Source organism: Gymnogyps californianus, chromosome 2 (genome assembly GCF_018139145.2).
Source record: "Gymnogyps californianus isolate 813 chromosome 2, ASM1813914v2, whole genome shotgun sequence".
NCBI lineage: Eukaryota > Metazoa > Chordata > Aves > Accipitriformes > Cathartidae > Gymnogyps > Gymnogyps californianus.
Genome location: NC_059472.1, coordinates 71,409,550 through 71,425,063, shown reverse-complemented (window position 1 = coordinate 71,425,063; position 15,514 = coordinate 71,409,550). Strand labels below are relative to the sequence as shown.

Here is a 15,514-nt window from a genome sequence, read left to right as displayed (position 1 = left end):
TCTACAAGTATTGTACAGCCTAGAGAGGGAAAAAAGCTTCCATATAAACCCTGAAAGAGACAAAGAGATGAAGAGAAGGGGAAAATGGAATTTGCATAGGGGAATATCACTATTTATCAATGTATTTTGTTCCAATTGGAATATCTCATTCATCAGCTCAGGTGCCCTCTCACAGGCTTCCCTGTGGACACAGAGGCCATCAGGTCCCTGCCAAAAGAGCAGCTGAGGAGGCAGCAAGGCTGTGTGCATTTAAAAAAACGTGAACTAACACAGTGGCCTGAATCAAGTAAGCCTGTACTACTCTCCCTACTCTGAATGTTATTTAGAGAGCAATGGCACAGCAAGATCGGTTTTAAACTTTTCTCCATTGCTTCTTTGTCACGGCCACATTATAAAAGCAGATTCCTGAGGTTTTTTCCTGAATTGGGAAGGAAAAAAATTAAAGGTCATCTCTACCCTTTTTCAGACCTCTTTGCAAAACACCCTCTAACCACCCATACAAATTAAACTCAGAATTGCCCAGAAGCATTTCATCCTTTGTGTTCATAAACTAGCAATCTTGATCTCCAGATTTTAATTTATTTTACTGAAATATTTATTTCTTTCAACAAATGAAGTATTCCACATTTGGCTCTCTTTGCAACAAAGATTACTCAAAGAGCATGACCATGAATGTACACATTTTATTTACTGCAATCTCTTCATACAAACCATGGAAGTATAAAACTGACTACCGGAAGAGTAACAGACAATATTAGCAAATTCCTTTCTAAAGCTTCAGTTTATCAAGTTAATGGTTAACAAATTTATTAAAACAGAGATGAAAGTCCAGGAGCAAAGTTCCAAAGTAAAACAGGCTGATTTCATTGGTTCTTAAACCAGTCTCCTAATTCATTAAAAAATAACAGTACCTGTTACCCTGTCCAGAAGCTTTTTACTACCTTGCATGGGATTGCAAAGAGTAAACCCACCAAAAGTAATGGATTGACTCCTAGAAACAACTGTTTATAAGATGGAGTCTTTTGTCTTCATTTCAAGTTTACTATCCATCCCGCTAGCTTTTTTCTTTTAGTGCTAAGAAGAAAAAAAATAGGTTCCCACAGCTGCATAAAAGGCTAGGTGTGGCCAAGGAGAAAACAAGAAGCATCTGCACCAAAGCCATTGCTCTGCTGTTGCTGAGCACATAACAGAGCACAGAGTCGGGATATCAGCCAGCTCACTGTGGGCACACTGGGATTCTTTCATTGCACGCCTACGTAAAATCATTTCATGAACCATGAGGAAAAAGATCACCCCTCTTGCCTATTATCAAGCTCTTCTGAAAAAACTATCCATTATTCATAATTACTTCTAATGTTTCTCCCATTTGCCATGTATAGAGTCACCCCAGTGAGTACTGTCGCCTTTTGCTAGACTTTACGGACTGTGGTATTTCAGACTTGCCCTGCTTGAGCAGCGGGATCAGGAAAAGCAGCATCTGCAAATGGCATTAGAAAACAAGCATGCAAAAAGGCTGAACCATACTAGTCTTGAAACAAGGTTTTCAAGTTGATAGGTACCATTAAGGAGGACAGGACGCAGCACTCAGATGTCACTCATCCATATGGTCTCCCGTCGATGACCTTTGCAAAGGACAAATCAATACTAAGCAGATACTGTATCTACTATTTCTTACTGTGTAGGAAAGGTCAACCAATTTTCATGTATGTATGAGTTCTAACATTACTGTTTTCAGACACAGAACTGCTTAAACCTGGGAATAAAGAAAAAATTCTTATCTTGTGCATAGCACCATTTCAGAACATGTGACAATTTAAAAAAAAGACTTGGAATGAAAACTTATTTCATAAGAAAGGTGTGATGCTTATAGAAGGAATGTAAAGCTTTACATTGCTATCATGAAATGTCCTCTGCAAATACAATGTAAATGAAGTTATAAACAGCATTTATAAGACTGCTTCCTTAGCAGAATCTGGTACCACCTGTGTGTTTTACCACAGAAGCAAATATTTTTTTTAAAATGCTAAGTCATTTACATTTATTTTGTGCATCCCTGCTGCACCTTTTTTCATTCCTATGCACAGGCCACAGAGATTATTCTCCTCTTATAGTTCTTAGATGCTGTATTTTAGATGGCATATTTTGAGAGAGGCCTTTACAGAAATACACGTTTTGGTTCTATATTTAAACTTGATCCCATTTAGCTCAATGCCAAATCCTTTTAGCTTCAGTGAGAAAATTCTATAATACACATATTGCCACAGTCTAGGAGATGCCTGGCACTGAAATCTTAGCTGAAATTCCTTGCCTTTTTTTTAATATATATTTGAATTCCCAAAGTATGCTTAAGTTCAACATTTCATAGTACCTGAAAGTTCAAGGATGAACATCAAAACTCTATTAAATTCAACAACACTATGTTTAAATGGAAAAGTATCCTGTTGTGTATCTTAAACACACCACAAACATAAAACAACACTAAAACTTCAGTCTGGCTCTGGTTAGAAGACACTGCTGCACTATTTCATATTGCAAGTGTAAGATCTACAAGGACACTGTTTTAAAATATTCAGAAAGCTAGTATTTTAAAACACTTGCATATGGGAAAAGCGTTATTTAATACTTAATATAATGAATTTCTGAGTTGCATTATCTGCAGCATCATAAGGAGATATTGCACTCATGTTCTTTAGCTGTATGGAAGTGGAGCAATGGCATTTCCATACATCCGTAAGCAAAGTCATAAAAAGGATCTATAATCTTTTGATGCATACATTTAATACATTTCGGTAAGGTTTATTACAGTTCTCGTCTTCTCAGCGTCACTCATGGTTAATGTAGAGATACACACAATGTTAAAAATCTCTCAGCGTTCATTTCAAGTAAAGAGAAGCAATGTTTATAAGAATAAAACAGTTATTTTTACTCTTACTGTACTTGAGTTGGTCAAGAGGTAAGCCATTTTGATTATTGTAATTTTGTAAATCATAGAAAACATCCATTGACTCAAATATTTAATTATTTATGTTATTTTCCTGCAAATGCATGTTCTAAGATAGGTTTCTGTCTGTCAAGCAAATATGAAGGCAAAACCAAATCATACAGCTTTGTACTGTCAAACAGTGTATACTGCCAGATTAGGAAAGTCTATTCTGATGCTGCTATCACCAATATCGACAAATATTAATCAGAAATTAAGCTCTGTGTTTATTTTTAATTAGTTGCTTGTGTCATCTCATCAGAAAATCAAATTAAAAAATAAAAAAAAAATCATATTGTCTTGGAGTCAAACACTGAAAAAAAGCCATACTTCTGGCTGTAGCCATGTGCCAAAAGCAGAATTATAAGCAAGCAGTTCATTTTAAGATTTCTGAAACTACCCGCTGAATTATTCTTTCACTGAGGAAATCCAGCCTATGTGCTGTGATGCAGGACAGAACTGCCTGTCTCCCTGTCTTGTCATATTGCTTATTTTTATTAGCTGTAATGGCATGAAAGTATAGATTTTTAATATACTTTTATTGCCTTTTAGATAGCTGACTTACTGACAGTGTTTTTGGGGCATTTTCTTCCTGAATTTTTATGACTATGCCTTTTTGATGACTATGCTTTTTAAATTTTTATTGGGGAATAGTGGCTGAATTTCTACAGGGATAGATGACAAATTCTATTAGGTGCAATACTGAAAATGTTCATTTGGAGGCAGAGGGCTTTTTTTTTTTTCCTTCCAAAAAGGAAACAAAAAAACCCCAAAACAACACAGACCAATACAAACACTGGTATGATTCTTGTCATCTCCCATCCTGCTCTTATAAAAGTCTCATGCTTTTTTAAAGCAGGATCCAAAATAAAACAAGCTGAAGATGTCAGCTCTTTTAAAGTAATCTATATAACTTATGTGGTGAAAGTCTATTTCCTTACTCCCTAACAATGAAAAACACAGAGTACAATAGCAATTATTCTAGAAACAGCTACACTTTCTACTGTGTATTCATAAGAAGAACGATAAAATGGCAACATTGAAATATCACTGAGAGTAAATGGAAACCAGAATGCTAACGCTGCACGTGAGCACACAGGTATGCTCAGGAGACTCTGCAGGGCTGTAGGTATTGCTGTACCTGGCTGTAAGTGTCTGCTTTTGAAAACAGCTATTCCTCATAGATAGTCTCTTTTATTTCATTTGGCCTTACATTAATAGGTTGTCATCCTGCACAGCATAAGAGAGGGTTGTGGAAGAAGCAAAAATAAATACTTTCTCCGGAAAGTTGGTGGCGGGGCGGGGGGAACAGGTTATAACCAGCAGCATCTTCCAGCTAGAAATCTTGGTTTTTTACACCCTCATAAAAGTGCAGTCAGAGAAAAAGCAGCAGAAAGGTGTAAGGCAGATTTTCTTCGTTACAACAATGAACATTACAATGCTATAGTTCCACTGCTATTGATCTGAATTCTGTGATGTGTTTTGGAGTAATCTTTGCTTTTAAGGAAGATGATAAAACAAAGAGGAATCCATGACACTTCTTTCCTTGCACAGAGTGTCATTAAAAGCAGGCAAATAAACTCAAAGCATACATATTCTTCAGTAAAGATATATTTTATAAAATAGCAAGAGTTACCTAAAACAAACCCCTAAAACCAATAAGTACTTAAGTTGTATATTTCTTCATGGCGTAAACTAATGGCAAGAAGTGTACTTTCAGCACACTCTATCCTGAACTTTCAAGGGGATACCTTATTTAGAGATTCAGTTCACTTTCTTGCCCATACCCAGAAGCCCCAACACTCAATTTTACCTTTTCTTTTACTTTTTGCTCTTAAAAACTACACTAAAACTACTTTAAAGGGTACTTTATTACTCCAACAGAAGTACCCCTGCTGTAAAACAATGTATACATTCCCATAAGCTTTTTATAAATTCTCACAAGCCATGACACCCTATTTAATTTCATCTGAATTTTAACCATGTCCTTGCACTTAGTTCCACCTTACTATCTTACCATACCATCTTACTAATAATCACTTTTGAGATTCCAACTCCTATACCTTAATTAAAACTGTGGACTTATATTACAGTACTAACTTAACTACAGGACTTTGAGAATTGGGGCATCTGGGAGAAAAAGAACTGACTTTGTCCAACACTTGACTGTCCAAGTACCTTGTGATTTAAAAGTGAGGTGTTTTCTTTAGATGTGACAGATGACCCTCAGAAAATGACATCACATCAAAGTCATCAAAACAGCACAGGCCTAATCAAAATGAAAACTATGAAGTGCATTGTACAACATCTGAAAGAAAGATTATTCTACCTGTATCGGACATGCTCGATTGTGTCATATGTCAGCTTGCTGCTGATATTCTGACTATGAGGGTTGCCTAGGAGACAACAGAGACATAGAAGTTAATCATTAATCACAATTTTGCTATTAATTTTTTCTTTTATTAAAGTATTACACCAAGCCAGCCTGAAAAGATGACAAAGAAAGATTTAACATACACTTCACAGCAATGCCCTGAAGCTCCTTAGAGCAGTTAGTCAAGAGAAGGGACATATAAGAGAAGAAAGCAATTATGACAGACCTTGAAACTTCAGCTGGATCTCTTACTAATACTTAGGCAGTTCCCTTAAAAAGAAAATGCAACTACATATGCACAAACATACTAGGAAAAACTACAGACAGAATGCGCATTCATAAATATATTTGTGCACTAGCTAAGACGCAATTTAGAAGAGACAGCATCTGGAGATAATAGACATTCATGATTGGACACCAGGACTAACCCTGGGTTTTTTAGTGTCTGAAATTCAAATAGCTCACGAAAATATAAATTTTATTGCAAAATCAGTAGCCACCTTAGCACAGATCAGCACAGGCATGTATTAACAATTAAGACAGCGCATAGGAAGGGCACGAATTTATCTTATTGAGCAAAAAAGATTACAGCAATATCCACACAGGCACAGCACACTTCCCTATTAGCAAATGCTTAAAGAACATGCCGAAACAGTTTGGAAAGAGAACAAGAAAAAAATTGCTATATTAATACAGTTTTTGCAGTAGGCTACAATATTAGCTACTCTCTTTTTAAAATTTCAAAATCACCCTGCTGAAAGTTATTGAGTGAAGGTGTTGAAAAGAATAATAAATTTAGAGCTCAAACCCAAAACTAATACTTAGACTTTTCATGTCTGATGTTGCATTTCTGTAATTTCCAATTCAAATATTCTCAATTTAGAAGTGAGAATCTCTCTTACTTACATTACTTTCCCTCATTTACACATGCAACAGCTAAACTGCAGTTCTTCAGGCCTGTGGATTATCACCAAGAAAATAAAAAAAGCTGCAAGTCAAACTCCCCCTTCACTCACATCTATGTTTGTTAAATGAGCTCTTTTTATACAACAGTTACCGCCCTCAGAGCATCAGAGACGTAACTGAAAAAAAAAGATCTGACCATACTGGAGCTCTCGTTATCATTTTAGATGAAAGCAGTATTAAAAAAGATACAATTTGTTCTCCTATAGCATTATAGGTACTATGCAAATCTGCTCCAAACTGGCAGCACTACTATTTCTATTCACAAGCACTCAATTGATTCACAAATTAATTTTTTTTCCACCACTGATGGTATTTATTGTAAGGGTTGAACCCAATGTTGTTTGAAATAACTAAGATCAGAGTGTATACATTTCACTTTACAACGGCTGTAGTGACAGAACATTAATTTTAATATCACTGACATGCACCTGAATAGGAGATTTTGAATGTGATCAAATCAACGTATCTTGTTATAACAGCAAAAAACTCTATCCCTATCAAGAACAACATCTATTTCGTAGTGGAACTTAAATCCACGCTCTGGATCCTGGCCCCGCCAGCATGCAGGAAACAAAAGAGGGGGAAATGACACATACAATGGCACATTGAAAATGAAAACTGCCCAGAACTCTCAAGTGTCTTGCCCAGGTGATAAGTACAAGCGTGCTGGTGCTTGAGTGAACACAGTTTTCTTTTAAAGCAGTGGTACCTAGTTTCCAAGTGAGGAATCACTTTGCTCTACATATCAGGGAGCACAAGAAAGACACAAAACTAGCAAAAAGGAGAAATAGCCCACAGAGAGTAACACAAAATAAGAAATTTTGATTACTTCAGTGGGACTACTCACAGCATGCACAGATAATACTGTACAGTATATTTTTCTTTTCTGGTTGAGCATGAATCACTCTAATGTAAATTGTCTTACACAGTAAAAGTATTTCCTAAACAATGGATGCTGCTGCCTTTGTATAAAAGCACATTCAGTGTGTGGTTCTCAGCTAGATAATAATGTTAGAAAGAGATGAAAGGTTTAACTAGAGGTTCTGGGGACGAAGTACTTGTAGGTGCTGCTGAAGTGCCCATGTCCACAGCTGCAATAGCTAAATCTCCCCCCAGATATTGCACAATTCTGTAGATATTTTTACTCACATTCTTATGTGGAGGATTGCTTTGGCAATACACATCCTTTTTTCCCAGTATGCACTGAAGTCTAATAGTCTGGGAGAGGTATAGTATCTATTCCCTGCCTAAATTCACTTGGGATCTTTGAGTTAAGCTCTCTTCTAAATAAAATGCTTATACTGAGCCACAGCATAAGCTCCTTGTGATGACTCTCACTGAGAAGGGGAGTGGTTCTGAATTCTGGTCCTTGCATAAGAAATTGTTTTTGCATTTTGTGTGGGGGAAAAAAAAAAAAAGACTGAACAAACAGTGCTCAGAGTATTTGTATTTCTGTATCCCCAGCATGGTGCCCTAACCCCTGGGCAAGAGAGTCATGCTCCCTTTCATTTTTCTTCTTCACCAACACAGAGATGTCCTTGCCCACCAAAGAACAAAGCTAGGGGTGACACAAAGGGACTATGACTCCTTTGTAAAATCACTGGTCTTCCAACTACTGTATAGCAGTGTTAAAAAACCCACAGAAGTACTCTTCCAACAACTCAAGAAGCACAGTTTTGATCTATTTAGATGGAAACTTGAGAAGACTAATGGGAACACTGTTTTGCACTTACCATAAACATTGTTTCTGAGGTCATCAGTAAAAGCTTTAAGTAGACTCTCTGGGAAAAGTGCTGAACCGGCATGGTCAAGGTAAGTAATCCCTAAAATAAAAATAAAATTACTAGATTCAATTTTTTAAATATTTAATTCCATTTTCTCCCACAGACTACATTGTGAAGTGCACCATTCAAACACTGCTAGTGCAGTACACCACACAAAAAGTCAATTTCCCTAAAATTCCTGGGGTATGATACTTCTCTGCCTGACCTAGAGGTCTCTACAGCTCTCAAAAAACGCTTCTCATATATGTTCCAATAGTCAGGCAATATTCACAACTAGGCATCTTTCATTCACTAGCAGAAAAAAAAAGGAGGATACAATAGAAGCCCAAGATTTTGATTGCATCTTTATAATTTTTAATTAAAACTGAAATATTTTAAGAGGCCCTTCCTTTCATGATTAGATTACACATTCTTTGGAAGAGAAAAATCTTCTTGTTCTGCCTGTACAAGACTGAGCAAGCTGGTGTCTTCAGCCACAGCCTTGCTACTCCTAGGCACTACTTATGAAAACAACTATTACCACAATGATAATAATGATTATTAATAGCAACAATAGTAGTGTTGCCTCCTTGCTGACAGATGAAGCAACTCTCTCAAGAACTGACAATGCCTAAATCATGCTTGAAGCCCAAAGACAGGACTAGTTTAAGTTTTAATGTATTTAAATGTTTCTTGACACTCTGCTGCACTTAACGTTCAATTCATTTTTAAAATCTCCTTTTATATTATTAAGCTATTGCAAAACTTTTAAATAAATGCTTATTGGAAATGAAGGCTTTTTCATGTTTGGCCATTTTAGATTTCTTAATCTTTAGCAATTATTCTTCCATTTCTCCAGTGTGTTTCATGCCCTTTATTAGTTTTTTTCATTTCACTTACCTTAAGTATTTCAAATTTTAATAATGATGAATAAGATTAAGATTAGAATTTATTAAGTATTTTAAAGGCCTTCTCTTTCCACAGGGATTTAAAACTGACTTAAGCTTTAAATGAGAAGCCTTGACACTTGGAAATATGTATTATTATATATTATGTTGCTGTAGCAGTGATTCAGTGGGTAAAGATGTGAGGCAGTGCTAATGATAAAACCAATCCGGACACCCATCCCGTCTCTTATTTTCAAAAGAGAAAAGCCCTCCTCTGCCTTGAGACTTTCCCACTTACAGTGTCTAGCAAAAGCAGAATTTTTAATAATGGCTTGAAGTTAATCAAGTTTTTTGAGGTGCTTTGAGGGGTGGAGCGCGGATAAAACCTGATCTATTTGTTAGATGTACAGACTTCTTAGGTTTTTACTTTTTTTTTCCCAATCCTAGAAAGTCTCTCCCAAGCAGTATGAAGCGGCACATACAAGCACACAGGGGTCAAAATGCATACGGGGGTCCATCCAGCCCAGTTTCTGACAGGAGAGGTTACAGCTGCTCGGCTCGCCCTCAAAATGCAGGGGGCTTGGACGGAGAGAGGCATGCTGTGTCATGGCAGGAGACAGTCAGGCCCCTGCCCGGCAGAGCGGCGTGGCCTCTGCCAGGAAGGGGACAGCAGCAAGGGGACGGCAGCAAGGGGACAGCAGCTTTCCCTCCAGCAGGCTATACGCTCACAGTGGCCGCCCTGAGACCAGGGCCCGCACCTTGGCACCAAATGCCTCTGCCCTGAGGTGGAGTTGAAGCAGGGAGTAACAGCCATGACCACTAACACCGGGGCCCAGCTTGATGGCAGCAGTCAGGGCTATAAACAACCCATGGTCACTGGCTACAACTGGGAGAGCTGGGAAAGGCTGGCCTAGAGTTGAGAAAGGGAAGAGGCAGCCCTGAGCCAGAAACAGGGGGGAAGGACTGCCGTCCTGGAGGCGACCATCCTGGCCAACACTCTCTCTCAACAAAGCCCACACAGAGATGCCATTTGGCTCATTAGCTCTTATGGGCACCACAAGCACAGCCTAGCAATGCTCCCCTGGAGGCAGACAACTGCTGGTTTTGGATCCTTACAGCCCTAAGGAGGTTGACAGCACTGAAGTGACAACGTAACCGTACAGCACAAGCAAAAACCAGGCAACCGGCTGAGGGTCCTCAGACACAAACCATCCACCAACAAGCGGACGGGCGCTTTCCGTTCCGACCAATGCTCCTGTGAGGCAATGTGGACTAAAAGATCTCTAGGTAAAGGTCCCCTAAGTGGTTTTTCAAATTTGATTCATTACGTAGCTCATTACAAAGGACAATATTGTGGTTCTGTGAAAGGGAGGTAAAAAAACCAGCCGGTCATTTTTTAAATTCCTCCTCTGGGTGTATTACTTTGAATATGTGGGAGGACGTTTGGCTGAGGAAGGAAAAATTATTAATTCTTAAACTTTTATTTTATCTTTAATGCTGCTGTTTAATTGAAAACAGAGAACAGCATTTAATACTCTCTCTCTACTGCCCCCAAAAAGAAATAGGCTCTCGCATAATTTGAGACTGCGCTGAAACAAATATCTTTATTGCTATTGCACTTTTATGCTGCAGTTTTTTCCTTCCTGTCTTATTTCAATAAAACTATATTTTTAAAGGAAAGAAAAAAAAAGTGGCACTTGCATAACACTGGTAAAGAAAAGAACATTAGTAACTTTCATTGTGCTTTTCCCCGGTTTAATAACATTTGCTACTTCAACTTTATTGAACGCATATTAACCAAAGAGATTTGTCAGTATATACAGAGTAATACAGTTCCCCCTGTTTCACTGTGGTATTTAGTATATAGGCTGTCAGCACTATGAAATTATACTGTTTACGGGAAGTAACAGGAGAAAGAAAATATAATATGATCAACCAAAAGAAAATTAAAATGCAATATCCATCAGGACGTGGTTTCATTGCTCAGGAAAAATGTAAAATTAACTTTTAGTTTAATTTACATACTATTATGTTTGGAATGTGTAACTGACTTCATTGATCTAATAATATACCAACTATTTGATAAAGTCACATTTCAGAAGTAGGGTTTTTTTATAGGAGTATCGAAAACCATTCAATGTGTCGACATTAGTTATGGAAAGTTATTCAGCAAGAGTATCGGTTCATAAGCTGTAATATTCATATGCTAATATTCTTGCAGATTAATTTTACATGGGAAACTCTTTGGGAACCAGCACGGGCCAGTCTGTCCTGCTGAAGCAAGCCCTAGCCCAGCTCTCTGTTCTCCTTCTGTGCTACAATTCACCTCTTAATAAAGCATCCGCCATCTCTGTGTGCCTGCCTTGGCTCTTTGTAAAACTTCATGAGTGCACATGCACATACAGCCTCAGAAATGCCAGGGGATCATTCAGTTTCACTGAACATTTCTAAGATAATTTAATTTGGAGCATTTTAAAATTAGAGTTTAAGACCAGGTGAGAACACTCGACTGTATATAGTCTGACTGCCTGCAAAACACATAAGGCAAAGAGAAACTACCCAGATTAGTCTTCTGGAGCCAAAATACCTGCTTCTGACAAAAGCACGCTTTCCTAAAAGGTGACTCCACCTGACTTTGAAGAAATTTAAAGACATCATTTGATGAACTGAGACTAGAACCAGGCAGTTACGTCTTTATTAAATCTTTTAGTAATTATTAAACTATGTATACACCTACCACCCAGAGGATGGTCTAGACAGGGAGGAGCACAGAAAGACCATGGAGGCACTCCCTACAATGGCCTGGTGGCACATGGAGAGTAAGCTTTCTCCTCCTTCACACCCCATGTGTAAACCCATGCCTGGTTACCCAGCTCCTATCTGGCTAAATCATTACTACTTCGGTATTATGTAATCTGCTCTTTTAATCCCTGAAATTGTTCTTGGCGCTACACATTTCTGAACGTTGACTGAGTATCACTTCCAAAAATAACCAATTTACCTACATTCCATGTGGCTGCTCCATGTCAACCTCCTTAACCTTTTTGCCATCCTGTGATTCTACCACAGTCACGAAAACAAGCCGACCTGTGCTGTGACTTCACAGATTATTTCTCACAGCCCGGGCACTTCAAAATTCCTGCACTCCAGCTGATTAGAGGCTGCCGGTTACATTGCCAAAAGTTTCATAATGAAGAATGAAATGTGTAGTTACAAGGCAGCAACTGTACAGAGTCATGAATTTTGACTGGCGGATATAATTCCAATTCAGTGGGATTATATACACAATATTACTTGGAAAGTAGAGACAGCCAATGCATCGGGGAGACAGCATGTATCTTAAGTACAGCAATATTAACAAAACCAGTATGAAATAGATTATATGAAAACAAGCTGAAGGCAAAATAAAGCATTATCTGTCAAAAGATACATATGAGAGATTTTCATACACCAAAACAAAAGCACGAGAACAACCAAGTGGCAAAATAGGAAGGAGAGGGCTCTACAGAGGTTGTAGACAAGTGTGGTATGATTTGGGCACAGTGAGGTTTTAACAGGTAGTATCACATCAGGCACCTCAGGTTATTTTAGTCATGTAAGGCAGATGCCCTTCAGAGGCAGCTCCCTCTTTCCATTGACTGCACTAGAACTTAGCTCCCCCCAGGGATGCTCCTAAATTAAATGTCAAAAGTAGCTTTAACTATGTAATACATATAACCTTTATAAAAGTGCCTGAAATCTCACGACGACACAGGGCATGATATGCCCACACACTGTATAGACAGAGAGATAAAGATCCTGGTTCTGCAAAACCATTAATGAAGTACACTAAAAGCAAAAAAAAAAAAAAAAAAGAAAAAAAATCCTAATAATATGGCTTGAGATTTGCTTTTGCTGAATATTTTCTGGATTAAACATTTAGTGAATATTGTTATCTGTACCTTCAGTTCCTGTCTGGCATCGATTTAGACAAAAGCAGAGTATGTTTCCTGAATAACAACGTGCCTCTCACCTAAACACTCCTGCTCTGCTAGACAAGGTAATGTTTTGTTTCCCTTGCTTATAGTCAAGGAGCTCTTCAAAAGACCACAAAAGCGTAGTGCTTGATGGACAAGCCCACAGATGCCCAAAGCCTGAATAGTTACCATGCAGTTAAAGGAGACACTGTTCCTCAGCATGATTTGACTTAATTGCTACAGGCCTGGTGAAGTAACGCAGCAGTCAGCCCGCAGCCATGGGGCACGTTCTGCTTCCCACTGCCAGTCCACCGAGTTCATCAATTCGAGTAATTACAGCTCGACCTGACTGCCAAATGCTGATCCGCACTGGACTGCAAGCAACCTGGATAATGGTATCAATATTTTAAGGGCTGCTAACAAGTTACTGAGTTCTGTGGGAAACTGGTATTTAATTAATGTATTTTAGTGTTTGACTTGATGGACTGATTACAAAAAGCAAACCATGAAATCTGCAATTACAATTATCCATAATAAGTCCCCATTATTTTTCTCCACATGCTATTGGCTTGCATTATTTGCTCTCATTGCATTATTACCTACAGCAAAGCAGACAGAACATTAAAATAGTTTATAGTCAATACAATACACCCTCTTTGCTTGCTGTACTCCTCAGCAGGGGCCATATCGACTCCACAAAAGCTATTTAGGTGGCTAGGGTTATTCCAGTAAGCACTGGCACTATTCTATGTACACGAGCCCCTACTTGCAGCTTATAGTTTACAGCTTGCTGGTATTGAGGTCTATGTGAGTGCAAAAGAAAGCAAGGATTTCACATTTATTAAGAAGTCACATCCAACCCTGTGAAATGTATCTTTCACAGCTGCAGAAAAAAAAATTAGATGCCATCAAATTTCATCATTTGCCAGCTCCTGTGCTAAATGAGACTGCGGTAAAGGGATCAATGAGCACCTATCTTCGTCCATTTGGCCTACCTGTAAGACACAGCTTTATTCAGTGCTCGCTTTTTGCTCATTGGGGTGTGATTAAGTATCGACTGCAGTCAGTGATGTTATTTCCACAGAAACCTTTAACAGGTTGTGTGAGATCAGCTGAAGCCTTAATTGTGGGCATGAATCAGAGGTACCTCAGCTACATGCGAATAACATACTGCAGCCTACCGTCTCATCGTCTTTGGATGAAATATAAATCACAAGTGATTCATATTTATGCAAGTCTTCAAACAACTGTAACTCACCCAAACCAAAACTAGCTTTCACACCTCCCTAGTGAAGATACTACCATCTTTCAGTCTCTTTTTTTTCCTCTTTCTCTCTGATGCAATTGATCAAATGAAAGCAGAGTTGAAAGAGAACATATTCCCCGTTCTTCTACTGCTGGAAAATGCTTTTGTTGGTTTTGCTGAAATTTTCACAGAAACATTCACTTTTGTGTAGGAAAGAGGCATTCAGAATTTCCACTGGAGATGAAAACACGATGGTAAAAAGCAATGTTTAAGGAATCTTAATAATGATTGTTTATAATAATAGTCATTACCTAAACATTCCAGTAGCATTGTCCTGCTCTACTGTTCTTCCCATTCTTCCCATAAAACAGCCACAAGCTTACAACAACATGCCAAGATAACGTTTGAAACTGACTTTGCTAGTCAGTTCTATTTCTTACTCTGTGACTTGAACTAATTGGATTCATATAAAATCCAGGACAAATTAGTGACTCTAAATATTCCCTGAAAAATATATAAAATGAAATGTGCAGTGATATATAGAAGGCCTTTTAAGTTATTTTATGGGTTTCCAAAAACACTAGGAGAAGACAACCTAAGTTCAAAATAATAGAAAAACAAAAAGTAACCCTTTTCTTCTCCCTTTTCCCTTAAAACTCATTTCGTTACACAGAAATACTCAAATCACTACAAGCTTCTGGGAGCTAGAGCCTTGGGTTGAACATGCAACCATAGCAATAATTAAACACCTGCATGAGAACTGGTACATGCAATGAACACTGAATGATAGATAGCAAAAATCGGTTATCCCGACTGCTGAGGCCCTACAGAAATACTTCCCAGCCATCATTTCTTCCCGATGACAAGACGACGTGTAATGCCTTGTTTGGCAAACGCAACAGTACCTCCCTCTGCTGGCTTTTTCTGGCAAAGAGAAGAGGCTGCTACTGCAAACCAGTAGTAAAGTTATTCTCCAGTGGAAGTTCTTCACACGAGGTTCCCCACAGACAATTACAGCCCTTGATTTATTTATACCATCCAGCAAAGAGTCCATTGCCAGGAACAGATGGTGATCAATTTCAGGGATATAAGAGTAAGAGAAATGTAAGTTTTTCTTCAGCATAAATTTGGACTATCTTTCAGAGACAAACACATAAAACCAAATAACCATGTTACCAAGAGGAACTGTACATCAATTCAAAGATTGCGAAATGAAGAGTGTGAGGACTGTTGGCCAGAACCCCACTCTCATAAGACAAGAGGTCTGAAAAGATTGTCTTGGCCCACAGTGGGCAGTCCTTTGCTATAACAGATAACTACACTCATCAACCAAGCTAATTCC

General features: G+C 38.2%; 1 protein-coding gene across 1 annotated transcript in view; it reads right to left on the bottom strand.

The window, feature by feature from the left end:
• The window catches only part of MOCOS (molybdenum cofactor sulfurase), a 226,509-nt gene that overhangs the window by 192,438 nt on the left and 18,557 nt on the right, over window positions 1–15,514 (bottom strand). Inside the window, exons 2-3 of the mRNA XM_050892742.1 lie at window positions 8,054–8,143; window positions 5,310–5,376 (exon numbers count right to left, since the gene is read on the bottom strand). Coding sequence (XP_050748699.1) covers window positions 5,310–5,376; window positions 8,054–8,143 — 157 coding nt within the window. The remainder of the gene's footprint in view (window positions 1–5,309; window positions 5,377–8,053; window positions 8,144–15,514) is intronic.